The sequence below is a fragment of the Chlorocebus sabaeus genome, chromosome 9 (assembly GCF_047675955.1).
Source record: "Chlorocebus sabaeus isolate Y175 chromosome 9, mChlSab1.0.hap1, whole genome shotgun sequence".
Taxonomy (NCBI): domain Eukaryota; kingdom Metazoa; phylum Chordata; class Mammalia; order Primates; family Cercopithecidae; genus Chlorocebus; species Chlorocebus sabaeus.
In genome coordinates, this window is record NC_132912.1 from 18,501,462 (window position 1) to 18,529,343 (window position 27,882).

The following is a 27,882-nucleotide window of genomic DNA, read 5'->3' on the forward strand; positions in this document are numbered from 1 at the left end:
GACCTATCTCTACAAAAAATAATTAAAAATTAGCTAGGAATGGGAGCATGTGCCTATATTCCCAGCCGCTTGGGAGGCTGAAGTGGGAGGATCACTTTTGCCAAGGAGGTCAGGCTGCAGTGAGCCATGATTGCGCCACTGCCCTCTATCAAGCCTGGGTGACAGTGAGACCTTGTCTCAAAAAAAAAAAAAAAATTGTGTGTGAAAGTATGTACTATCAGAGATACAAGGAATGAAAGTAATCCGGCTCTTTCTATGCTTCTATGAACTACTCTAAAGATAACTGATAGTCACATCCTGTATTATAAAATAGTCAAGGCATTGCCAAAAGTCATTGAAGAGATTTTTGTTTTTAACTGTTATTTAAACCTGGAAACAGGTCTCAAAGTGACTATGCAATGTAAAAGCTCCATCTGAATATTAGCAAAGGACTTTTTATATCTTATTATATTTAAAAGGGAATGAGACCACACAAAATTATGTGTGGGTGTTATGCGACCCTCTCTTTATGTACTTCCTGTCATTGCTGTGTTCCTACTGATAGAAGCTTCGCCTTTTCATTGAGGTGTGACCTGAACCTGTAGTGGGGTGATTGGCTCTAACATGGCAAGACTGGTGACAGTGGGAACAGGGGCCCCTTATGGAGTATAATTATGCTTCCTGGTAATTTTCTACTGTGCTACTATTACTGTAAGAAGTCCTCTAGGAAGATCAGGAATCCCCTACCAGGTGTCTGCGTTGACACACTCATTTCTCCTTTGTAAATTTGCCCGCCACGCATTTTACATTCACATCATAGCAATAGGTGATCTGTTAATTTATATCAAGATACTACAATGGAGGTACAATTAATCACTAACTTTCATTCTGAAACCCCTATTCTATGTGTTTTCTAGCATTTGGCTCTTGAAGATTATATTAGTGCAGAGTGCCAGGTGGGGAGGGAGGAAGATTTTTTGAGATGGGGGGGGGGTCTCTCTATGTTGCCCAGGCTGGTCTCGAACATGGGCTCAAGCAGTCTTCCCACTTCGGCCTCCCAAAGTGCTAGGGTTACAGTCATGAGCCATTGCACCCAGCCGTGGTTCTTAAGTATTCTTAAGAACACTTTTTTTTTCATTTTTATTTGTACAAAATATTCTCCCACCACCCTCAAACAAATGCAGTTTAGACTACAGTGATAGCATTTTGTTTATGTCAAGAAAACAAAGTGTGTATTTCTTCCTAAGTAAACTTTGAAAATGTAATTTCATTAGTACAGGAAATTAATAACTTTAGTGTCTTTCCTTCTTCAGCCGCACTCCCCTCGTCTACAAGCAGAGTTGGGACTCAATTATTCTGTGAATTTTAACTCCAACTAATACATTAACCAAGCTTTGAAATTTCTTTGTAAGTATGGTTATAACAATTCACATTGCTGTTTATGCTAGTGGCTTTATTTCAAATGGTAGTTTCTCAGTTGGAGAAGCAGTTCGAAGTCATTTTGAGCTCCGTTAAACTCATTGCTTTATAGAGCTGTGATTACTTTCGTGTCCTAATTAAATGGCCACGTCTCTCTCTCGCATCTTGTTTGGAAAGTCACAAGCAATAAAGAACTGTGTTATGTCATGACTGATGAGCATTATTTGATTTTTGCTGTGCAATACTGCATATGATATTTACTACCTGTGAACCTGCTTTCGGCATAGGACACAGTTTCTGGAGCAGGTAATGGAAAGGGATTATTAAAGGAAACGATCTCATGCTTTGTTTTTGAGAGAAGGTTTCATCTGAAACAGAAACAGACACACATACCAGGAGCCCGGTTACTATAGAACCGAAGAGACCTTTCCAGCTGTTTACACTTCGGATGTAAAATGGCAATTTGACATAGACTAACAGTGTGATGTGAGCATCTGCGTAAAAAGGCGACATATGGAGCATGCCCAGTGTGGGAGTGCGTCCTCCTCCCTCCGCCTCCCCCCTTCCCCTCGAGATCTCCAAAGATAAGGCTTGAACTTTGCACTTGCAAATGTCACTGCATACGTTTTTGCACTAGTTTTTTTTTTTTTTTCCCCCTGCGATTCTTTTACAACTAATTTCCTTTAACAATTTGAGCGCAGGGAAGAGAATGTTTAGGGTTATAAGATGCATTAAGTTTAGAACGAGTTGATGCCCGGCTTCTGAATGCACTTGAAGTCTTCTTTATTTTTAAAGCAATATAAAGCACTCGAGTGTGTGTTTTCAGTCCCTCCTGGAATGGGAAAATAAGAATTTCCCTGGATGGGAGTCCTCTGGGGCAGGGAGTGAAAGCCCCGGAGGCAGAAAGGGACGGAGAAGAGGGGCTTGCCCAGAGCATGGATAGGAAAGGAGCTGGGGTTCTCCGGGGCTCAGCGCGCACTGAGAACCTGTGCCCGGGGCTGCAGCTGCGGACGATAAAGGCGCTGTCTGGCTCATGAAGGCCACCTGGATCAGGCTTCTGAAAAGAGCCAAGGGAGGAAGGCTGAAGAATTCTGATATCTGTGTAAGCGCAAGGGCTTTCGTTTGGGGGGAGAGGTTATTTTGTTCTGCTTTTCTGTTGTTGCAGTGAGTGCAGGTAGAGAGGGTGGTTTGATTTGGTTAATCGGATCAAGATTGCAAGAGAGGGAAGCTAGGGAGATTCCTCTCGTTTTTTGAGCTCCTTTCCCTGCGTTATGATTAATTGCCAGATGAGCTATCCCAGGCAGGTGTTTTCTGTAGACGGCTTTTTATGAAATCTAGGTAAAGGTATTTTAAAATGTGTTGCTGGAAGATGGAGTGAAGTTAGCTGCTAGTGTCTTACAGTTTTATCAGAGAAAACAGCAGGTGTATAAAAAGGTAAACAAGGATTCTTCAGATTAAAGTGGGAATCATGTCATGGTAGTGACATTTGGGAGAGTTCAAGTTGATAACTCAGACTTTCTTTCATGGTTTTGTTAGGCTTAATGTCTTTCTAGTTTTAAATACCTGCTTTAGCATGTAGATTGTTCTTGAAGCTATCCTTGAAACCCATCGTTGTCCTTCAGTTCTGCACTGCACCATCAAGCTGTTTAATTATAAAAGCAACTTGTTCTGGCTTCCAGGAAGGGTGGTTTTTTGGAATATAAAGCTTAGGAAGGAATGGCAACTCAGTAGACACAACTATTCTATGGAATGTCTGCAAATCAGAGCATGGTTTTCTAGATAGGTTGCTGCAAAATGAATTATTTTCTCCTCTTTTCAGGAACGTATAGCACAATCCAGGAAGCTAACTGCTGTGTCGATGAGACTTTTCGAATGCAAACATCATAGATTGAATCTACTTTAAAATGTACATTTTCCTTTCCAGGGTTCGGCAGACTCCTACACTAGCCGTCCATCCGATTCCGATGTATCTCTGGAGGAGGACCGGGAAGCAGTGCGCAGAGAAGCGGAGCGGCAGGCCCAGGCACAGTTGGAAAAAGCAAAGGTAAAATCGTTTCCTTCCTGCCAAGATCTTTCTTTGCAAGTTGTGCTGTGCCCCTGATAGACCACCTGTGGAAGTTTCCCCTAAAGCTTGTTTGATCTATTAGAGCATTTCGTTGTCGGGTTTTAGAAAGGTACAAGAAATGGAGCCTAGTTTCTTCCCTTAGTAGAAAAAGGAAGTGTGGTGTAGAAGACTGGTCGTCTATGTTGTTTTATAATCCAAGTAACTCGTTTCTGTGGGTGGATGGCTTATTTGGACACATACAAAAGGATCCCTGAATGTGCAAAGAGGAAAAACGGCACCTAATATCAACACATTTTACTTCATTTCCCCAGTAAACTGTATCTCTGTTAAGAAAAAAAAAACAGACTGACTTCAAGCTATTGTTTATTTTCTTAGACTTGAACAGTTTTTCCCCTGAATTTTACTTCATAGGTGTTTTATATTAGTATCCTCTTACTTTCAAAATCGATTACATTATGCTTTTCAAGGAGCAACAGAGGATTTTATTGATTTTTAGAAGTTTCTTCTCTTAGAACATGTTCTTCTCCAGGATAAAGTGTGTATATATGGAGGGGAGACTGCAAAGCAGCTATGAAATAGATAGTTCCAGGATTTATCTCAGGTCTTGTCTCATTTAACTCATTGCAACGATTTGAATTCTTTTTCCCATGCTGTCCTTGGAATAGTGGCCATTTCTAAGGCATAGATTGTTCGAGTTGAAGGTAGCTTGGTTTTGGGGATACTCAGTCGCTTCCCAATGAACCTATTTTAACATGGTTGTTGATTTTCCTTTGAAAAACTTGTTTTGAAAAAGGCTAAGTGCCTTGTTGATCGTGCTAGAAATACCAGGATAGCATTTCTGCTGGCTGCTTCATCTCTGAGATGAGTAGAATCTATGTGTGTTGCTATGGGAATTGTGGTTAGGAGATTCTGGTTTGAATGCATGGACAGCCCTTATGTAATACATTATTCATGACCTCTAGCGCGGCTGCCATCGTAGTCTACTGAGGAACTGCCAGGAGACCTTGACTTCTAAAAAGCAGTACTTCTGTATATCAGAATGATGTTCTTACCTCAACTGGCAGGGAAATTTTCTCCAGGACTGACAGTCTTCTCTGAAAGGCAGTTCATAAATAGCAGATGCAGGGAGGGTTTTGTGATGGTGGAAACTGGTAAAACTGGATGTGGCCCAGTTGCCATCAATGAATCTGCTCTACCAATGTTAGCCACTTAGAACATTGTGAAGTTGAAATGAAATAATGAAGAACATTAAATAATGTATGACAGTCGGCACTGTAGTTAATATAGGTTGCAGCTGAGAGTCTGAATTCTATATTCTATATTTTGCATTGTGTGTAAAGAAAAGTAAGAAAAAATTACAATTTGTATTCTGAAAATAAGATTGTTCTATTTGTGGCTAATTTATTCATGTAAGTTTCACATACCAAAATTGAACAGTTTCTCGGGCTCATGTCCCATCATGATACAGCCCAATAGACTGTAGGTTTGGTTCTCAATTGTTATCTAATTGGGGCATTTTTGTTCCTGACTCTGTGGCTACGTCATGAGTTAAATGACACTGCTGCAAAGACCTTTTAAAATATATTTCAACCAAGCATGGATCGAAATGTTGCTCCTAAATCAAACCAGGGTCATGTTACTTGTCCTACTGCCTAAAAAGTTGATAGTTAGGAATGATGTAGAAGACAAAAGAAAATGAAGAGACTTTAAAACAGAGGCAAAATAATTGAAAAACTATTTCCTGTGTTTAATGACAGATAGTTTATTTAATGGGTGAGATGGCAATGGTTAATGGGTGCCAAAAAAAAAAAAAAGTAGAAAGAATGAATAAAATCTATATGATAGCACAATAGGGTGACTAAAGTCAATAATAACTTAATTGTATATTTTTAAATAAAGAATGTAATTGGACTGTTTGTAGCTCACAGGATAAATGCTTCAGGGGATGGATACCACATTCTCCATGGTATGCTTATTTCATATTGCATGCCTGTATCAAACCATCTCATCTGCCTCATAAATATATACATCTACGTACCCACAAACATTTTTTTAAAATAGTTTATATTTTTTCTTTAAAATTAGGTCAATATCTTAAACCTTTGATGTATTCAAATGACATACACGAGGGTAAGTGAGAATTTAAATGTGTCTGAAAAATACAAAGATGAGGATTGAATTTTCCTTTATATTAAAATCATGGTTTGGTAGGTCTGGTTTATTAATCCCAATATTCTTGAAGAAATAATGCAAAATAGGGATTGTAGAGTGCTAGTTCCCTCTATAAATTTTTACTTTTATCTATAAAAATAGCCTCATTCTTTGCCAAAATATCATTGTGCCTTTATGAAACCTTCAAAATGAAGCCTTAAAGTTTAAAAACGTAACAATTCATGCTATTTAACTTTAAATAGTTAAAAACACTTTGCACAGCCATTTTGGAAGAATCAGACATTTTCTACATTTACTTTGTAACCATCAAAGCATCTCTCAAACAGAAAGACTTTACAAGTCAGTGCTTTTACTCACCTTACAGATCACATGTAATAAATAAGTCTGTGCCGATGACCTTAGCAGTGCTCTCAGACCCTGGTCCTGTATAAATACAAACACATTATCCACTAATTGCCTAGTAATACCTCTGTGAAAGAACGTGATTAGCAAGAAGTGAGACTAGAGATACTTTTAAAATTTAAGTGACCTGCAAAGGTTATATAACGAAGTACTCTGTGCTGTCAATAAACCTAATACTCTCCGCTACCACTTTGTTAAGGCTTTTCTTAATGACTAAACTCTGCAGTGAACAGATTAGATGTTAATTTTGAGGCCAATACATACCAACTGACATGACATTGTTTTTTAACGTGGTGTTTTCTGCTTCCCAATGTGTGTTTTGAAATTGTGCAGTTATGGCATACTTTGCAAATCCTGGTTGTTTCAGTTTGTGCTATCTGATATTACCTTAAAGACAAGTCATATATGAATCTAATTTATTCCCACGTTGATCTTCTCTTTGAAAACAACTTGATTGAGATATAATTCGCCCATTTGAAGTGTATAATTCAATGGTTTTTAGTATGTTCAGAGGTGTTCAACCATCACTATAATCAGTTGTAGACCATTCTCATTGCCCCATACATTCCAAGCCTGTCAGCAGTCACTCTCCTTTTTCCCCAACCACCCCCCGTCCCCAGGCCTAGAACCACTATTCAACTTTTGTTTCTACAGATTTGTCTATTGTGGATATTGCATATAAATGGAATCTTACAATAGGTGGTCTTTTGTGAGTGGCAGCTTTTGGACATCTCGGTTGTTTCCACCGTTTAGGTATTGTGCATAATGCTAGTATGAACATTCCTGTATATGTTTTGTGTGTGTGGGCATATGTTTTCATTTCACATATGTATGTACTTTGGAGTGAAATTGCTGGGTCACCTGATCATCTCTTTTTAATTGAAATAATAATTTTCTTCTTTTCTCCTTTAATTCTCAAAAAACGCTGTCTTCTGCCCTATATGCAGAGACTCTGAGTTGGGAAATCTGGATGTAGAAGGAATTGAAGCAGAGATAAGATAGATTCAGCTGGGCATGATGGCTCATGCCTGTAATCCCAGCACTTTGGGAGGCCGAGGCGAGTGGATCACCTGAGGTCAGGAGTTTGAGACCATCTTGGGCAACATGGTGAAACCCCATCTCTACTAAAAATATAAAAATTAGCTGGGTCTGGTGGCACGTGCCTGTAATCCCAGCTACTTGGGAGGCTGAGGCAGTAGAATCACTTGACACTGGGAGGGAGAGGTTGCAGTGAGCTGAGATCTCTTGCTCTCACATGGGCAACAGAGCAAGACTCTGTCAAAAACAAACAAACAAAAAACCAAAAAAAGCAACGATGGACTCAATGTGATCTTCTTAGCCGAATAGAATAACTTTCCATCTTGAGTCCATTGTTCTTTTATCATTGAGTATCTCCTATATTAAAGAAAATGTTAGACCCAGTTGGTGAGTAGAAGGGACTGCAAGGCCAGAGCCACAAAGAAGAAATAGGCAGGTCTTTTGCATGTGAGAAGCTTCCATTGTTTCAGGAGAAAGTCATGATCATAAAAGGTGGAATACAATACATTGTGGGGAAGGGAGGGTTAGAGAGGCCTGTGAGCACCCAGGTTTAGACTGCATCCTACTGGCAGGAACAGAAAATCCTTCTTTGAGGAGGTGGTGGCTTAAAAGTAGACCTCACAGTAGGGGTTCGTGTTCTGTTAGGAACCAGGCTACACAGCAGGAGGTGAACAGCAGCATCCAGAAAGGAAGCTTCATCTATATTTACAGCCACTCCCCACTGCTCACATAACCACCTGAGCTCCACCTCCCGTCAGATCAATGGCAGCATTAGATTCTCACAGGAGTGCAAACCCTTTTGTGAGCTGTGCATGAGAGGGATCGATGTTGCGCACTCCTCATGAGAATCTAATGCCTGACGATCTGTCACTGTTTCCCATTGCCCCCAAATGGGACCATCTAGTTGCAGGAAAACAAGCTCAGGATCCCACGGATTCTACGTGATGATGAGTTGTAGAATTGTTTCATTATATTTTACAATGTAATAATAACAGAAATAAAATGCACAATCAATGTAATGTGCTTAACTCATCCCGAAACCATCCCCAGACCCCAGTCCATGGAAAAACTGTTTTCCCTGGTGCCAAAAAGGTGGAGGAATGCTGCCTTACAGGATGGAGAGTTTGGCTCTTGAAGTACAAAGGGGGATATGAAGAGAGAAATGCCTCCCAGGCCCTGGAATACAATGTATATAACAGTCAGTATAAGTAAAGGCTCCATGGTAAGAAAACATAGAACCTTCCAGAGAAAGGTTAGTTTCTTGAGAAAATGTCTTTACTCTACCTTCATATTTAATTAACAAATTGGCTGGTTATAGTATTCAAGAATGAAAAACATTTTTCTTCAGATTTGTGAAGGTTTACTTCATGGTCTTCTAAAGTCCAGCCCTGCTATTCTGTCTTTCTTTCTTTTTTTTTTTTTTTTTTTGCTCAGTGCAGCTCCACCTCCCGGGTTCAAGTGATTCTCGCACCTCAGCCTCCTGAGTAGCTAGCATTACAGGCACGCGCCACCACACCCAGATAATTTTTGTATTTTTACTAGAGACAGGGTTTCTACATGTTTCCCAGCCTGGTCTTAAAGTCCTGGCCTTAAGTGATCCACCTGCCTTGGCCTCCCAAAGTGCTAGGGTTATAGATGTGACCCGCCATGCCCGGCCTGTTCTGTCTTTAAGTGTGATTTTTGGTTTTTAAAATTGTCTAATATTTTGAGAACTGTTCTTCCTTTGGTATTTTGACATTTTGACATGACATGCCTTGGTTTGTGCCTTTTTGTGTATTGTACTCGGCTTCTCATACATTCATTGTGAAGGGCTGATTAGTTCAGTTCTGGAAACCGTCTTTTTTTTTTCCAGAATAATTTCTTCCCCTATATTTTCCTCTTTTCATTGGCTCTCTGGTTTGTGAGATATTTGATTTGAGCCTCTCTGTAATCGTTTTTCTCCATCTTTTTGTTGTACCTGAATTTTTCCCAACTTCTAACCCATCTGCTAAAATTATATTTGTCAAAATGTCTAATTTCCAAGAGCTTTCTTCTTTTCTTCATTTATAGCTTCTTGTTTTTATTCCACAGCCATAATATTTTCTCTTACGTCTCTTAAAATACTAATTTTTTTGAAGTTTCCTGTACTGTCACTGTTTTTCAAGCTTTTTAAATATTTGATGTTACTTTTACATAATGGAGACTTTCTTCAAATGTTTGATTTTTAATGACTATATCTATTATTTCATTGGTATATTTGAAGTGAAAATAAACTGTAAGAAGCTGCAAAAGCATGCAGCTTCATGAAGATTATGAACTGGAAGCACCTATTGTAGAGGGTTAAAATTGGGTTTTCCTGTAGGAAGTACAAGGACTACCTACACAAAGGTCATCAGTGGAGAAATTATTGACTGCTATTTGGAATTTATACACCAACAAGAAGTTTTCAAATGAACTTAAGGAAACATTCACTATCCTGACTTGTTTTGTTTGTTTGTTTTGTTTTGAGATGAGGTCTCACTCTGTCACCCAGGCTGGAGTGCAGTGGCACGATCTTAGTCCACTGCAGCCTCTGCCTCCCAGGGTCAAGCAATTCTCCTGCCTCAGCCTCCCAAGTAGCAGGGAATACATGTGCGCACCACTGTGCCTGGCTAATTTTTGTATTTTTAGTAGAGATAGGGTTTCACCATGTTGGCCAGGCTGGTCTTGAACTCCTGACCTCAAGTGATCTGCCCACCTTGGCCTCCTGAAGTGCTGGGATTACAAGCATGAGCCACTGTGCCTGACCATACCCCCAACTTCTTAGCTAGGGAGTATAGGTGAGAAGACATGAGAAGATGTTGAAAATCTCTTACATATAGGTTTACAGAACACAAGCCTAAAATCAGGATGCTCAGGCAGTGCTGAAATTTGCTCTTGGGAGGAAATCCCAGTTTCATGATGTTTGCAAACATTCTTTCTCCTGCTGGATCACATGTCATCAGATACAGACGGCCATGCAGAGTCTACAAGGTTCTTTAGGGATGATATTGTGATGCAAATTTTTTCCTTGAAGGGAGGAGTATTTTTTTCTTCAGTACTTGTTTTCTTCAGGTTTGTTTATTATTATTTTTTTTAAACAAGGTCTCACTCTGTTGCCCAGGCTGAAGTTGCAGTGGCTCACTGCATCCTCAAGCTCCTAGGCTCAAGCAATCCTCCCACCTCAGCCTCCAGAATAGCTGGGACCACAGGTATGCACCACCATGCCTTGCTAACATGTTTTTAAAATTTTATGTAACCCAGCGCTTTGGGAGGCCAAGGTAAGTGGATCACCTGAGGTCAGGAGTTCAAGACCAGCCTGGCCAACGTGGTGAAACCCCGTCTCTACTAAAAATACAAAAAACAAATAGCTGGGTGTGGTGGTGTGCACTTGTAATCCCAGCTACCCTGGACGCTGAGGCAGGAGAATCACTTGCACCTGGGAGGCAGAGGTTGCAGTAAGCCGAGGTCGTGCCATCGCACTCTGGCCTGGGCAACAAGAGTGAAACTCCGTCTCCAGGAAAAGGAAAAAAAAAAAAAATGTAGCGACAAGGTCTCCTTATGTTGCCCAGGCTGGTCTCGAACTCCTGGGCTCAAGTAATCCTCCTGCCTCAACCTCCCAAAGTGCTGGGATTACAGGTGCAAGCCACTATGCCCTGGAGTTCATTCAGTTTTGACCTATCAAACTTCTCTACTTCCAACAAGTCTGGCTTATCACTTATCTTGACTAAAAGAAAGCCTGAAGACTTGAAGTTTCTGGAAAGGCCGTCAGCTGGGCTGAGACTCTGTCTGACTCTGGACAAGGTTCAAATGTTTACTTTTTGATCATCTATTCATAATTAAGAGGAAGACATTGTTAAGCTGATCGGAAGCTCTAAATGCAGTGGCAAAGCTTCTTGACAGGTCATCTTGTATAGGGTAATTGGGGAGGGACTAAAGAACTGGTGGGAGGGGGCACCATTATCTTTTAATCTGGCCAATGCCCCAGACAGGGCTCCCCCAGCCTCCTGTCTGGCTCTGTTGGACCGGTCACAGGCTTCTGGCAGTAGTCCAGGAAAAGGTGGCTAGAGTTTCATCACTTAGGATGGAGATCTTAAAATTATTTAATCCTCCTATGTTCAGTATGTCACTCGCCTTTACTCTCAGCTGTCCCTCTGATTGTATGAAATCTCCTGGTCATCCTCTCCAGAGAATTAACCTTTGGTCTTCTGGAAGTGAGGGGAGAGAGAAGTCCAATGTCCAGTCAGTGCTATTTTCAGCCCCAGCCATACTTCTTCCTTCAGGGTGCCTGGAACCTCCAGTTCCTCCTCCTTGCCAGGGCCCTGCAGCTGCAATCGGCTTTCTACTCCTTAGCCCTCCTGCAGGTACTCTCATTCTAACTCTTTCTACTCTGCTAGTTACTTACTGCTTGTTCATTGCGTTCTATATTCTATGTTTCCACATACTCTCATCTGGTTTCCTGTTCTTTGTATCTGTGGGCTTATACTTTTTCTAAAAACATATTTTCAGGAGGAAGCATTAGTTCTGTTAACCATGTTTCATTCCCAGTAGTTTTCAATAAACATACTACAAAAAAGAAAAAATATTTCTCATCTTGCCTTAGTTCATAAATGCCTTACAGATTGAGAGAATTCCCCTAACTAGCCTTTGAAGAAGAAAGAAGAAACATGAACATCTTTATGTCCCATCAGCCTGAAGATAGTTTTTTTATTTCAAAAAAATATTAAACGTGTTTTAAAAACATGTCTTATTGCGAACATTATGTGGGAGGTAGGAAAGAAATATACACGTATGTCTACAATGCATATGTTCTTAAACCTACAAGATAGACTACTGGAGAATCCAAAGAATACATGGCAGGTGTGAAACTAGAGGGCTACTTACAGAGGAAAAGAAATGTGTTGGCCGGATGCGGTGGCTTATGCCTGTAATCCCAGCACTTTGGGAGGCCAAGGCAGGTGGCTCACGAGATCAGGAGTTTGAGACCAGCCTGGCCAACATGATGAAACCCCATCTCTACTAAAAATACAAAAATTAGCCAGGCATGGTTGTGGGCACCTATAATCCCAACTACAGGGAGACTGAGGCAGGAGAATCACTGGAACCCAGGAGGCAGAGATTGCAGTGAGCTGAGATCACACCACTGCACTCCAGCCTAGGTGACAGAGCAAGACTCCGTCTCAAAAAAAATTTTAAGAAAAAAATCCAGCAGCGATATCTTATGAAAAACACAAGCACAAAATATGTCACACATTCTTACGAAAAATATTTTAGGCTGAAATTATTTTCACAATGTACATTTTCATGCTTCTTGCATTAAAAAATTGTCAACTCTTTGCTTATAGCATATACCTTTCAAGTAGAGTTAGAAAACTGGCTGAATAAGTCTAATTTGTAGCAGCATTAGTTTATTGTTCAAATACGCATTAGCTTAGATTGCGTTTTTCTACCTGTGATGAAGAAGAAGTATATGCAGAAGCCCTCTGTGCCTGTGTTAGGCTTCTCTTTCCTGTTGACATATACTTATGACTGGGTAGGTAACAATCACACACATTGGTACTGTCATTCTTCTACTCACCTCTAATGTTAATTGATGATAATATTAATAATGACAACAGTAATAGCACTTAATGCCCAATCGCTGCTCATTATAGACAATTTGAAATATATAAAAGGAAAAGGCAAAACTTGTATCTTTGAGTACTTATTTTTTTTTGAGATAGAATCTCGCTCTGTTGCCCAAATTGGAGTGCAGTGGCACCACCATCTTGGCTCACTGCAACCTCTGCCTCCCAGGTTCAAGCAATTCTCCTGCCTCAGCCTCCGGAGTAGCTGGGATTGCAGGCCCCTGCCACCACATGGGTTAATTTTTGTATTTTAAGTAGAGATGGGGTTTTATCATGTTGGCCAGGCTGTTCTCAAACTCCTGACCTCAAGTGATCTGCCCACCTTGGCCTCCCAAAGTGCTAGAATTACAGGCGTCAGCCACTGTGCCTAGCCTCTTTAAGCATGTTGAAATTATTTGAGCAGTCATGACCATACAATACATACAGCATTGATGACTACACTGTTAGCAAAATCCTTACTCTCGAAGTTCTTGCTGCAAAACAAACAGATCTCAGCCTAGTGGTGTTAAGTCACCATTTTATTTAGGTTACAATTCTCTGCCACACATCCTTGGCCAGCTGTCCGGTTAGTTGGTGACCAGGTGACCTGGGATGGCTTGTTACATGTGTCTGGAGGCTGATAGCTGTCAGCATGGGTATCTGGTTCTCCTCTATATGGTTGTTCATCCTCCAACAGGCTGGCTAGGGTTCGCATGCTGGTCTCAGGGCTACTTCGTGAGAGAGCAAGCTCCAAGGGGGGTGATAATCACCTCTCTACTTGTGTCATGTTTGCTAATGTCCCATTGGCCAAAGCAAGTCGCAGGGCTAAGCCTGGAGTCAAATGGGAATTACCAAGGGTGTGGATTCAGGTGGGATATGTTGCAACCACTTTCTGCAAACAACCTGCCACATTCATCTTTTTTCTTCCTTACCCCTTTGGAAGAAGAAATGTCTCCATGCCTTGTGAAATAAACAACACTGTCATCCCTTCTATCCTATTTTTTTTTCCTTCTTTCTACTGCCAACCTTATCACCCCAGGCTTTATTCTCCTGCTCCAATTTCTTCCCTACTTACTCTTTAACACCATAAAACTGATTTCTGTCTCCATCTCTTTACTGAGGGTCTCTAGTGACTTCCTAATCACAAAGCCGCTGACCTTTTATTAAACCTTCCCTTAACGTCTCTGCAAACCTCAATTTGTTTTTCTTCTCTAGTAAGTCACTCTTGTCTTGCAGGTGCTGGCTACACACAAAGTCCACTCCTACTACCACTCCGGTGGTTCCTGTTCAGTCCCTTCTGTTTTGGCTTTTTGTTCCCTCACCTGAAATGTGGAAGTCCATTCAACTAAATGCTCGGGCCTTGGCCTCCTGATGTTTGTTGCTGGAAACCATGTCATTGGTTTCCAGACTGAGCTCTGTAGAGCCCCCAAGAGATCCATGGATTTTTCTGGAGTCACTGCAGAGGCTTAGGGATACCCAGCAGGCTGTGGTCTGCGCATTGTATTCAGGATTCAGCCAGAACAGTGCTACTTTCACATGCTTTGTTCTGTTTTGTTTTGACGTGGGGTTTTGCTCTTATTGGCCAGGCTAGATTGCAGTGGCATGATCTCAGCTGACTGCAATTTCCGCCTCCTAGGTTCAAGTCATTCTCCTGCCTCAGCCTCCCAAGTAGCTGGGATTACAGGCACATGCCATCGCACCCAGGTAATTTTTTGTATTTTTAGTAGAGATGGGGTTTCACCCTCTTGAACAGGCTGGTCTCGAACTCCTGTCCTCAGGTGATCCACCCACCTCAGCCTCCCAAAGTACTGGGATTATGAGCATAAGCCACTGTGCCCAGTCACACGTATTTTATGTATTGGGACCTTTGTGTGCATTTTCCTTCAGAGTGAAGAGTTTCACCTCCAGAGCGAGCTTTAAACCACTGCCGTCTTCCCTTCTGCTCTCCCATCCTTCTCCAGGCTTCAGCCGTCACTTGTAGTTGGTGCCTTTGGTCTTCGCCTCTCTCCTGAGTGCTTGGATCTCAGGTCCTCTTTGGATCTCTATTGGTTCTGCCACCCACTTAAAATCGAGCTCCCAGTCTTTTCCTTTAAACCCTTTCTTCTCTGCATTTTCCATTTCCATTCACATTACCTCCATCCCTCCAAACCTGAAACCTTTGTTGAAGGGTCAGCAAATCTTTTCCTGTGAATTATCAGAAGGGAAATATTTTAGGGGCATGGGTCATGCAGTCTCTACTGCAACTACTCAGAAACCTGGATTTGGATTCCATCTCTGCCATGGACTGGCTGCCTGTCTTTTTGATAAATTACAGGTGAAGCTCAGTTTTGCCATTTGTAAAAGGACACTAACCTCTGTTTCACAGGATTCCAGTGATAATTGAGTAAGCTGTTACTTACAAAGCACAAGCTTCCTAGACCCATCTTTCCCTACCCTGGCCCTTGTGATGGGCACAGGCAACTGGGGCACACAGCGCCTGCCGTGGAGCAGTTCAGGGTGTAGTGAGGAATCTGAATGGGAAGTGATCAAACAAGTGTCTTTGCCTCCTCTGTAGTTAGGTGTGGTCTTACACTATTTTACATGGTCACTATCAGCTTAGTTGTTTGCCACTTGGTGGTGAGTGCTGTAAGGTAGATTTCAGATGTCCAGGGACTGCAGACCTGCCTGGGATATGACTGGCATTCGCACACTTGCTTGATCTCACAGCAGTTGCCGTGGCAAGTCAGGCTGCATCCCCATCCATCCCAGTGATGAAGGCGCAGGCCTTGTCTTCTGTACTCTAACTTTGAGATGTGTTCTCTGCTTCTTAGTCACACGGGTGCAGATCTCTGTCTTAGTTATCAAGAGCAATTGAACTCTCTCTTGTTCTTCTCACATGCGCTTTCCTGAGTAATACCAAGTATTCGGGAATAAAATTACACCTTGCTGTCTGTTTATTTATGGTTATATTTATCTTGGCAATCTACCTGTTAAGCTAGTTTTAACTTTCTTATGGGTAACAATCACATGTTTTAAAAGGAACCTGATACTCTATCTGGTTCTGTGCTCTTTGACATGGATTTGTGGGTTTTATTAATGGAAGTTCTAGAAGGCTGAGATTTGCCCAGATTTAAAACTGTGTTCTTGTTCCAAAATCCTTGTAAGGTTGTAAGGACTATTTACTACTACGTTTTTGTTTGTTTGTTTGTTTTTGTTTTTTTTAAAGACAGAATCTCTGTCACCCAGGCTGGAGTGCAGCAGTGTGATCTCGGCTCACTGCAACCTCTGCCTCCCGAGTTCAAGCAATTCTTCTGCCTCAGCCTCCCAAGTTGCTAGGATTACAGGTGTGCACTACCACGCCCTGCTAATTTCTGTATTTTTAGCAGAGATAGGGTTTCACCATGTTGGCCAGGCTGCTCTCATAGACTTCTGGCTATTCCTAAACCATACATGGATTAAGGAAGGAGTATTATAAACTTTGCAGCTGAAGCTTATTTTTTTTGATCTTAGAGCACGATAACTGAGTATCTTTGCTGTATCATTGTAAACACAGCTATAAGTATGCAATTCTTCCCTCCCTTTTTCTCCACCAGATATGAACAAGGAATGACATGAAGACTTTTATGCAGAGCTTAAAACAGTGAACCCTCTCTGTTCTTATGAGTTTCGCCTGATCAATGGCCAAATAAAAGATGTTGAAAACTCTGGAAAAAAGTAGAATTTATTTAATTAGCAAACATTTGATGAGTGGTATTATGCTATCGAGCTAGGAGTTTAAGGAAGGGAAATTGAAGATGTTAGATGTGGTTTCTCCCTCAAAAAGCTTATGGTCTAATGGTCTTGCTAAAAATGTGTATCACTGAGTAATGTGGTAGCTATCAGACTTAAAGCACTGTAGGCTTGGCATGGTGGCTCATGCCTATAATCTCAGCACTTTCAGAGGCTGAGGTGGGAGAATAGCTTTAGGCCAGGAGTTTGAGATCAGCTTGGGCAATACAGTGAGACCTCATCTCTACAAAAAAGAAGAAAAATTAGTTAGGTATGGTGGTACATGCCTGTAGTTCCAGCTACTCAGAAGGCTGAGGCAGGAGGATTGCTTGAGCCCAGGAGTTAGAAGCCACAATAAGCTATAACTGCACCAATATACTCCAGCCTGGGTGACAGAGCAATACCCTGTCTCTTGATAAAAAAAAAAAAAAAAAAAAAAAAGAGCATCATGAGCCAAATGGCAAATGGGTGGACCCCAATATTGCTGGAGAAGGAAGTGCTGATGACCACAGAAGGGCACAAATAATATAAGCCCCCACTGTTAGTGACTGACCCTCTGGAGGAAGAGCCTACATTAACCAGCAGTGTGATTGTCTCTAAAGTTAGCAAGGTGTTTGCTAACTGTGGGGTCCAACAAAGGCTATCATTTTAGTTTAATTTCGTTTTAAATCTCAATTCACAATTTACTTAACGGCCCAAGCATTTTTTCATCCTCATAACCATTCGTAAGTGTACGATTGTTTTAAGTGTTTCACACTGTTGTGCCACAGATCCCTAAAACCTTTTCATCTTGCAAATGTGAAACTCTACATCATCTGAACAACTCCTCATCCCCTGCCCCCCGCAGCCCCTGACAACTACCATGCTACAATATTTTTCCTTTTTTTATCTGCTCAAATTTATGGGTTACCTAAGATATTTTTTGCAGGTATACAATGCATAGTAATCAAGTCATCCTACTCTGCTGTCAAACACTGAGTTGATTCCTTCCATCTTACTGTATGCTTGTACCCTTTAACCCACTTCTCTTCCTCTTCCCGGCACCCCCTTCTCACCCTTTTCAGTCTGTTATTTTTCTACTCTTTATCTCCATGTGTTCAGTATTTGTCCCTCTGTGACTGGTTTATGTCAGCATGATCTCCTCAAGATTCATCTGTGTTGTCCCATGTGACAGAATTTCCGTCTTTTTTTAAGGCCGAGTAATATTCCATTACATGTATAGACCACATTTCTTTATCCATTTATCTGTCAATGGATATTTGGGCTGCTTCCACCTCTTGGCTACTGTGAATAATGCCGTAAAGTTTTGTCTGCTTGTTTGTTTTTTGAGACAAAGTCTCACTCTGTCACTCAGGCTGGAGTGCAGTGGCAGTCTCAGCTCACTACAACCTCCGCCTCCTGGGTTCAGACGATTCTTCTGTCTCAGCCTCTTGAGTAACTGGGGCTACAGGTGTGCACTATCATGGCCAGCTAATTTTTTTTAGTAGAGACGGGGTTTTGCCATATTGGCCAGGGTGGTCTTGAACCCCTGACCTCAGGTGATCCAGCAGCGACAGCCTCGCAAAGTTTTTTTAAATCTTGAATTTTTTTTCAATGAGCCTGTGAAGGTGGACCATCAGCAAGTGGGAACTATAGCGTATGTTTCACAGTGGCTCAGTGTTTAACTTCCCATTGCATTGTTTTGCTTGGTCCTTACAAGTACTAAGTGAGGAAGGGAAAGCAGATATAGTTACCCCATTTTATGGGTGAGCAAACTGATGGTGGATATTGAAGGAAATTGCCCAAGATCACTGAGCTCGTAAGTGGCAGAATTAGGGCAAGGACCCAAGCTTCTGTCTCAAAGGCTTTTTTTTTTTTTTTTTTTTAATGTTCTTTCACCTCATCAAGGAGCCGCTTTTAGAAAGACACAGGCTTATGAAAGCAGAAAGTGCATTAAAAAAAAAAAAAAAAAAGGCACCAGCTGAGAATACATTAATGTTTCCTCTTTGTTTCATGGTCTAGAGAGATTAAGGAAATAAAAGCTTTTTTTTTTTCTCTTTAACTATAAAAGCAAAAATAAAGCAGGGCAGCTATTAAGACAATTTTTAAAGTACAAACACCATCGTGCAACTTTTTTTGCTATTGAGTCTGGATAGAGTTTACAAGCAAAAAACTCACCTTTTGTCCTGCTTGTTAAAGTTTAGTTTATCGTCATAATACCACTGATGTGAAACAAGTCCATTTTTACACTTCAACATTATTTAAACAAAAATCTTGAGCTAAAAATTATTATTATTATTATTATTATTATTATTATTTTGAGACGAAGTTTTGCTCTTGTTGCCCAGGCTGGAGTGCAGTCACACGATTTTGACTCACTGCATCCTCCGCCTCCTGGGTTCAAGCAATTCTCCTGCCTCAGCCTCCCTAGTAGCTGGGATTACAGGCACACACCACCACACCCGGCTAATTTTTGTATTTTAAGTAGAAACAGGATTCACCATGTTGGCCAGTCTGATCTCAAACTCCTGACCTCAGGTGATCCACCTGCCTTGGCCTCCCAAAGTGGAGATAAAAATTCTTGAATTTAATATGTTGTTAAAGGAAGACCTTCCAGGATGTGCGTGTATACCCTTTTCATGGTTAAATGGAGATACAAATGGAACGTACTTAAAACTATTCGAATATGCCTTTTCCTGTAGAGTAATGGAAAAATAATCAAACATATAGGAAATAGACTGAAGAATGCTGAAGAAACAAAATTTAAATAGAGCAAGGAAGAAAAACTTGAAGTTACCATGAAACGATTAAAAAAAAAAAAAGATTTTATTAAGTGTTGCCTATTCCTAAGGGGGAAAAAATGAACTAAAAATTAAAGCAGCCAAAAATATAAAGTTAGATGTAACAATTGACTAGAGAAAGATGAGGACGAGTTATAAAGGAAGATTAGGAGACTGCTGTAGTGCAGGAGTGCAAGGTTGTGGTTTTTTGTTTGTTTTTGAGATGGAGTTTTACTCTTATCTCCAGCCTGGAGTGCAGTGGCACCATCTTGGCTCACTGCAACCTCCGCCTTCCAGGTTCAGGCGAGTCTCCTGCCTCAGCCTCCCCGAGTAGCTGGGACTACAGGTGCGCGCCACTATGCTCAGCAATTTTTATATTTTTAGTAGAGACAGGATTTCAGCATTTTAGCCAGGATGAGCCATGATCCGCCCGCCTTACTAGACCCTATTTTTAAGGAAGGAAAATGAATCGCATAATCTGCTGTCAGTTGTTTATTCTGATTTCCTGCTAAAAATTATTTTGACTGATATTTGCAGGGTTAGCACCTGTGAAAGCAAACTAAATATGGCCTGAGAAGGACTCCATACTTCTACAGTTGAATCCTCGTGGACGAACTGTAACCTAGCTCAATAGGCAGATAAGGTTGAAAACCTAACTTGGAAGTATGTGCCTGTAACAGTAACTGAGTCTTGGCCACTGCCAGCGGCCACACTTCAACCACTCAGATTGTTGAGTGTTCAAACTGTGTTCAAATAAGACAAATGTCAGTATGTAACCAATCCAGCTATTTCTGTAGCTCACTGCGGATTTCTGTATGTCACTCCTCTCTTTTTTGGTCTATAAATTTGTTCTGACCACAGGGCATCCCTTCAGTCTGTCTGAATCTGCTGATTCTGGGGACTGCCCGATTTGCGAATTGTTCACTGCTCAAACTCCTTTACATGTAATTTGGTTGAAGATTTTTTAACACACTCATTGCTTTAAAAAAAATGGGGATCAGTTCTTGAATATTTGAGACCAGTATCATGGTCTCATCCTGCCCTCCCTAGACTGGACAGGAAGTGAATTCAACAGCAAGTAGGTAAAATGTAAACTCTGATCTTCTTGTCTTTGGCTTTCTCGTTTCATTCCCTGGATTTTTAAACAACCAAGTATCCCTTTGTCTTCTTAGAGAACTATAGTCATCCCTGAATGAAATATTTATTGGACCAGTTGTAACCTTACATTTGAGTCAACCTACATTCCTTACAGATGAGAGTTAAGTTACAAGATCCTTTATGAGGTAACCCAGTGACACCCATCCCCAGGCAGAATTAAAGGAGATCTTTGGCTGTGACAAACTAAAGCCCTTTGGCTACGACAGAACAAGGAAAGTTACCATGGTTGAACTAGATGGTAAGAACTACTTGCTTCTCCTCTGAGCATACTGTGACTTGCTTAATTCTATGAGTTTAAGTAGCCTGAGGACTCAATAGTTCACATAATGGATACGCAAAATGGAGTGTAGAAACCCTTTAGTAAGTAAAAATCTCCACGTGCTATATTCAGCACACTTGCATGGATCCCCGACATTGTGGTATATGTTAGGCTAAGAGATAGAAAATGAAATAGTAACTGTATTATAATGTACATGACCATTCTCTTCAACTCTACTTTAAAATAGGAGAGAGAGAAGGTGACACGGAACCCTAGATCACGCAGCTACGACTGGACTAAGGTTATGAACTAGTGTCCATTTTACCGCATGGTCCACCTACTGAGTTGGAGTTTCAGGGGTGGTAGTTGAGTCAGGACCCTCTTATTCAAATGATCAAAAGTCCAATAAAGGTGTCTCTGGAAAAGGGGTCTTGTCTAGACCCCAAGAGCGGGTTCTTGAATCTCACATGGGAAAGAATTCAGGGAAAGTCACAGAATATATTTAAAACAATTTATTAGCAACTGCTCTATTACAGAGTAGAGCAGCTTCAGAAAGCAAGAGGAGGAATGTCCCTACCTTAAATGGAATGCTGGCTTATATGGGTTATTAACATTAAGAATAGTGAACTTCATTACAAAAGCTCATGATCAGCTGTGACAGGCTATTAGTATTGTTATTTTCCTATGTTACTATTGATTTCAGCAAGAGTTTAGGAATGTACTACTATCTTTAAAGCAAAACTTCTATTAAATTAAGAATGCTTTTTGTTCTTAAAATGTCAGGACATTTCTATAAGTTCTAGGTTTTTATTTAGTTAGCATCAATTCGTTCCCTCAACTGTAAGTATCTTATGACCAGGAGTGCCCAAACCCCTAGGAATGTAACCCAGTCAGTTTGGCCTTATCTGGCCTTTGTTCAAGATGGAGTCACTCTGGTTAGGATGCCTTTGACCAAAGGACATATCCAAAACTTGAATATTTTATCTCAGCCTAATACACTGATGAATGTATACTCCAGCATTAATCCTTTGTTATGAAACCAAGACCTATTCTTTAAGTAGGAGTCTATTAGTCTGGGTTCTCCAGAGAAGCAGACCTAATAGGAGATACACACACACACACACACACACACACACACACACACACACAGAGAGAGAGAGAGAGAGAGAGAGAGAGAGAGAGAGAAGTATGTGGAGATTTATTATAAGGAATTGGTGCACATGATTATGGAAGCTAAAAAGTTCCACGATCTGATCTGCCAACTGTATTTTTGGGGACCCAGGAAGGCTGATGGTATAATTCCCACTCCAAGAGCAGGAAAAAGACTGACAGATGTCTCAGCACAAGCAGGCAGGCAGCAAGAAAATGGGTGCATTCCTCCTTCTTCCACCTTGTATTCTATTCAAGCCCCCAGCAGATTCGATCAAGCTCATCCACATTGGAGAAGGCACTCAACTTACTAAATCCACCAGTTTCAAATGCTCATCTCACCCCAAACACCCTCACAGACATACCCAGAAATACTGTTTAAATTTGCACCCTGTGGTGCAATCAAGTTGACACATAAAATTAGCCATCACAGTCTGCTAATTGAAGTTTCTACTCTACTTATATGACCATCTTCAGTCTAGAATTTAGTTATTCATATGAGTTTGACCGTTATCTATAGGAATTTGGGTTCCAGGAAATACAAGAAGAACTGAAAAGAATTTTTTTAAAATTTAAACCGTAGTCATGTTTATGCCTCAAAATAATACTTTAACTTTTTTCCTATATATTCTAGAAATTAAAGTTTACCAATCAACCATTTGTTATTAATATTATACTTTTGATGAATGACTTGATAAAATACAAAAGAAGGAAATGTATTTTTTAAGAGAGGAATTTGAAGAATTTTTCCCCTAAAAATTCATATGTATGTAAAATATCTTGATCTTAGTAAAGGTCCATTTGCCCTTGTTAACTCTGGTCCAAGAAAACGATCAATTTGAGTTAGAAAAACAGTTACTTAATCATCTTAACCTTGAAATTTTTCTTTTAATTTCTCTGAAATACATATATTTTATTTGTTTCATTGGCTGAAAAATGTTCATAGTAGTATTACCAGTATGTGTTTGTTTGTTTTTTGTTTCTTTGTTTTTTTGAGACAAAATTTCACTCTTGTTGCCCAGGCTGGAGTACAATGGTGCAATCTCGGCCCACCGCAACCTCTGTCTCCCAGTTTCAAGTGATTCTCCTGCCTCAGCCTCCTGAGTAGTTGGGATTACAGGAATGCACCACCATGCCCAGCTAATTTTTTGTATTTTTTAGTAGAGACAGGGTTTCTCCATGTTGGACAGGCTGGTCTCCAACTCCCGACCTCAGGTGATCTGCCCGCCTTGGCCTCCCAAAATGCTGGGATTACAGGCCTGAGCCAACACGCCTGGCTCAGTATGGTATTTTTAAAAGGTTTTTTAAGTGGTTATTTTTTTCTGACTCATGAATATTTTTGAATATATGATAAAAATCTGTAAGCACTCTCCAAAAAATAGCTTCTATATAAACTTGGTTTATGTTTCCAGGGTCTCCATAGACCTCTGAAACAAACCCATATACCCTAAGGGTATACAAAGTACAAGAATCTCTTGTTAATAAACCCAACCTTTCTCCTTTTAGAGTGGCTGGTGCTTGAAGAACTATGGAACATTGGGGAGTATTTCTTTGCTCTCAGATACTTGCAAAGATTACCACATAAATTCTTAGAGTTCTGGGTTTAGCTATAGTGTTTAGTCTAGTGTCGAAGCAGAGGCTGGGCAAATATACACTACTTTAAATACTTTCTTGTGCTATAGCTGTTAAGCGTGTTCTAGTTTAAACAGTTGTCAGTGATTAGTGATTTTGATGTTCTGTTTTAAGATTTTGTAATGGTCTAGACGAACATGAACAAAAGCAAAAGAATCGTTTCAAGTTTAGCAGATAGTAGGAGCTAATCTTTTCTGTGGTTTGATTTGGTCGCCTGCGTTAGGTTGGTTTACTAGTCTGTGACTGTCTGAGTTGCTTTATCTTGTGTTAACGTCTATCAGATACAATCTCCATATTGATTTCTGTTTTATTCTTGCCTGGGTGATCTATTCCATTCGGATAACTAGAACACTCAGTAGCTCTCTGGAGGGACTTCTACCTGTAGATTACAGAAGGGTAAGGCTGTCTGATGCCCAGTTGTCCTTTTTCCCTGGATTAAAAAGAAACCTTTTGCCATCTTTCTGGCTTCTTGGAAAAATAAATGATATATGAAACGTTTGCAGCAGCAAGACTCTTTCCTGCTGAAAGGTTTAAGATTCCATGGACACATTTCCTGGTCTAGCATGCTGTTGCTCTTTCTCATCAACTTTCCGTCTCTCCTCACTCATCCCTTCCCACCCCATATATCTTGTTTGTGCATTCCTCTTACAGCCTGTTTCATAGCGTATTGGGTTATTTGTTTCTCTCACCAAACATGTACAATTTGGTGTACCTGGGACTGAGGAGTGGCCTGTTGACACTTAAAAAAAATTTTTTTTAAGACGGAATTTCACTCTTGTCGCCCAGGCTATAGTATGACAAGTGCAATGGCACGATCTCAGGCTCACTGCAACCTCCACCTCCCAGGTTCAAGCGATTCCCCTGCTTCAGCCTCCCAAGTAGCTGGGATTACAGGCATGCGACACCACACCCAGCTAATTTTGTATTTTTAGTAGAGATGGGGTTTCACCATATTGGTCAGGCTGGTCTCGAACTCCTGACCTCAGCTGATCCACCCACACTGGCTTCCCAAAGTGTTGGGATTATAGGCGTGAGCCTTCCCGCCTGGCCAACACTTATAATTTAATTTCTTTGTAGAGGCATAATCAATGTGTGTGGACTGAGTGAATCACATGATCTGAGTGATAGGAAATGTGTAAATGGAATCCTAAATGTTTGGAGGTCATCATATTTTGCCATCTTTTATCTTGTATCTTACCTGTTTTATGAAGTTATGTCTTCTTTCCACAATTACTTGTGACCTCAGTGGGGAATCAGGATTGTCAATTATGTCTCCATTCCCAGTGTAGTGAGTGATACGTAGAATTGACTTTTGGTTGCCTTAGTACACTCTTTAGTGAAAAGTAATGATTAAATAGTTTGGGGTGGAGGTAACATGAAGAGATGTTTTTAGAAAACTTTCTGTTGGTGCAGTAGGATACCAAGGCATGGGTTGGAGGAAGATATAGTAGGAGGTGGTCTCTGTCAGCAGAAATAACTCCCCCTCTAGGAAGCCAAGTTCCTGACTAGCAGCTGCCAAGGCTTTCTGTGTCCTGCCATAAGCAACGGTCCGTTCAAGCCCAGTTCCTGCAAAGCTGTTCTGTTATATAAAGATGAAATTATAAATAAACTGGGGTATCTTTCAAGTAAAATTAACTCTATATATTAAAATGCACATTATATGCATTCCACAAGCAAATGCCCTGAATTCTTGGTCCATGTGAAGTTTGATTATTGCAATTTTGGGAATAATTAGGGATATATCATACTATATATATAGGAATATGTTATATATAGGGATATATTATACTATACTCTATGAGATATATGGTAACATAAAGGACTCAAGCATAAGACATAAAAATGTCTAATGTTCCCCTCCATGTGCAGACTATTGGATTATTCCATTTGTTTTTGTAATGTGGGAATACGGCTGAAGAAAATAATGCAATGACATGACCTCATGATTACTGGAAAGAGTTTTTTCTCTTATTTACCAATAAATCTGCCATCATTGGAGATCAATATGTAATAACATTTTTCTGCAGGTGTTGACTATAAATATATTCCTATATAATAAAAATTCATTGAAAGTAGGATGTCATCTTCTAAATTTTTTTTGGAAAATTAAGTAATATATGTGTATTTATTATAGTGAAATAATAAAAACTCGTGTACCTACCTCCACAATTACAGATAGAGAGTGTCACTAATAGCTTTGAAGGCTCTCATGTTATCCTTTCCCAACCTACCCTGATTCAGAGCAGAGATGCCCCAAAGTGGAGCTTGGCCCACTGACTTCTTGGATTTGCCCAGGAAAGAATTCAAGGGCAAGCCAGAGGGAGAGGAAAACAACTTCACTGAAGAAGCAGTGTTACAGCTCCTTTACTGCTCCTGCACAGCAAGGCTACCCCGTAGGCAGAGAGTAACAGTTGAGGGGAGTTTTGCAGTCATATTTATACCCACTTTTAATTGCATGCAGATTAAAGGGCTGTTCCTGCAGAAATCTCTAAGGGAGAAGTAGTAATCATTGGGTCATTGCCATGGAAAGGGGTGGTAACGCCTGGGTGTTGCCATGGCAATGGTAAATTGACGTGGCACACTGGTAGGCGTGTCTGATTGAAAGCTGCTTTCACCTGGGCCCTGTTTTAACTAGTCCTCAGTCTGGTAGGTTGTCCAAGACCCACCTCCTACCTCAACCCCCTCTATCAGAGTTTATCATTATGCTGAATGTGGTGTCTCCCACTCCCTTCCTGTTCATTGTATTATGTCTTACCACTTATATTTATTTTCTACATGACATACTGCTTAGTTTTTCTGTGTTCAAACCATTATTTAAGTAGAATAATCAAGGTATTCTTTTGAGACTGCTTTTTTGGTTCAACACTGGATGTGTAAAATTCATTCTTGTTGATTTGTGTCACTGTAATTTCTTTTTACCAATATGTGGTCTTCCAGCAGGGGATGTGGCACAGTCTGTCTGTTCTCTGTCCGTGGGCATTTGAGGTACTGCAAATAATCCCACTCTGGAAGCATTTATCCATGTCTCCTGATGCATGTGTGCAAGAGTTTCTCTTGGATATAGTAATTAGCAGTGGAATTGTGGGTTGATAAAGTATGTGTCTCTTTACCTTTACTGGGCAGTTTTTAAAGTGGTTGCCTTCATTTACACTCATACTATCACAGTAGGAGAGTTTTCATTTCACCATTTCTTACACTGAATGCTTTTCACATATTAACCTTTTGTTTTCTTCTGTGAAAAGACAGTGCATGGCTTTGGACTATTTTTTAATTATTAAATTGTATTTTTCTACAAATGTACAACAGGACTTTCTATATTTTGTATGTCACTATTTTTGTTGGTTATTCATATTGCTGAAAGGGTTTAATTTGTAGCTGCTCTTGTCATATTTATATAGCATTCTTAATACCAATCAAGTCCAATGTATCCATCTTTTCGGTCGTTATTTGCGCTTTGGGGCTCTTGTTTAAGAAATTCCTTCCCGGCCAGGCGTGGTGCTCATTCCTGTAATCCCAATGCTTTGGGAGGCCACGGCAGGAGGACTGCTTGAGCCTAGGAATTTGAAACCAGCCCGGACAATGTAGCAATACTTTGTTACTACAAATAAGTGAAATATTAGCTGGCCATGGTGACAGACACCTGTGATCCCAGCTACTTGGGAGGCTGAGTTGGGGGAGTTGCTTGAGCCCAGGAAGTCAAGGCTGCAGTGAGCCGACACCGGGCCACTGCACTCCAGCCTAGACAACAGAGCAAGACCGTGTCTCAAAACAAAACAAAAAGCAAAAAGGAAATTCATTCCTACCTTAGCCTCAGAAAGAGTTCTTCTATCTTTATTTCTAATAGTTTTAAAATTTCATCTTTCATCTTTAATTCCTCGATCTTTCTGGAACTGGCTTTTGTTCCTGGCTTTTTGGAACTGATCTTTTTGGAACTGGCTTATGGAGTGAGGTAGGAATCTGATTTCATGTAGGATACCTGTTTGTTCCAGAGCTATTTTTTGAATAACTTGTTATCTCCCCTTGGTCTGAAATGCCTGCTCAGTCATAAGTCAATTTTCCACATATAAGTAGGTCTATATCTGGGCTGCTATTCCTGTTTCAATGCCATACTACCTAAATTTCTATAGTTTTAAAATAAATATTGATACAGTTTGGAGATATCAACCCACCATATTCTTCCAGATTTAACTGACTATTCTTGGACCTTTCTCTTCCATGTAAATTGTATATACCATGTATGAAGTCCAACAAAAAAAGAAAAAGAAAAAACAAACATACCCCGCTGACAGTTTGTTTGGGGTTGCATTTAAGTCTGTAAAGCACCTTGGAGGAAAATGCCTTTGTTATAATATTGAGTCATCTTATCCATAAGTAGGAACGAACTATCCATTAATTTAGCTCTTGAATGTCTTAGAATATTTTCTATAAAGGTCATAGTTATGTTTTTTAGATTTGTTTCTCGATATCTTAATTTCTTAGTTACTACAGTCTCTCTCTCTT

At 40.4% G+C, this 27,882-nt stretch overlaps 1 protein-coding gene across 13 annotated transcripts in view; it reads left to right on the forward strand.

Annotated features, from left to right (window-relative positions):
* Nucleotides 1-27,882, forward strand: part of CACNB2 (calcium voltage-gated channel auxiliary subunit beta 2) — a 398,973-nt gene that overhangs the window by 256,299 nt on the left and 114,792 nt on the right. For 10 of the 13 annotated variants that reach the window (XM_008002416.3, XM_008002420.3, XM_008002417.3 and 7 more), the window contains one exon: nt 3,323-3,442. In XM_008002416.3, the coding sequence (XP_008000607.3) occupies nt 3,323-3,442 (120 nt within the window). Of the gene's footprint in view, nt 1-1,968; nt 2,501-2,809; nt 2,833-3,322; nt 3,443-27,882 lie in introns of those variants that run through there. The other 3 variants (XM_008002423.3, XM_008002428.3, XM_037983381.2) reach the window with 2 other exon arrangements.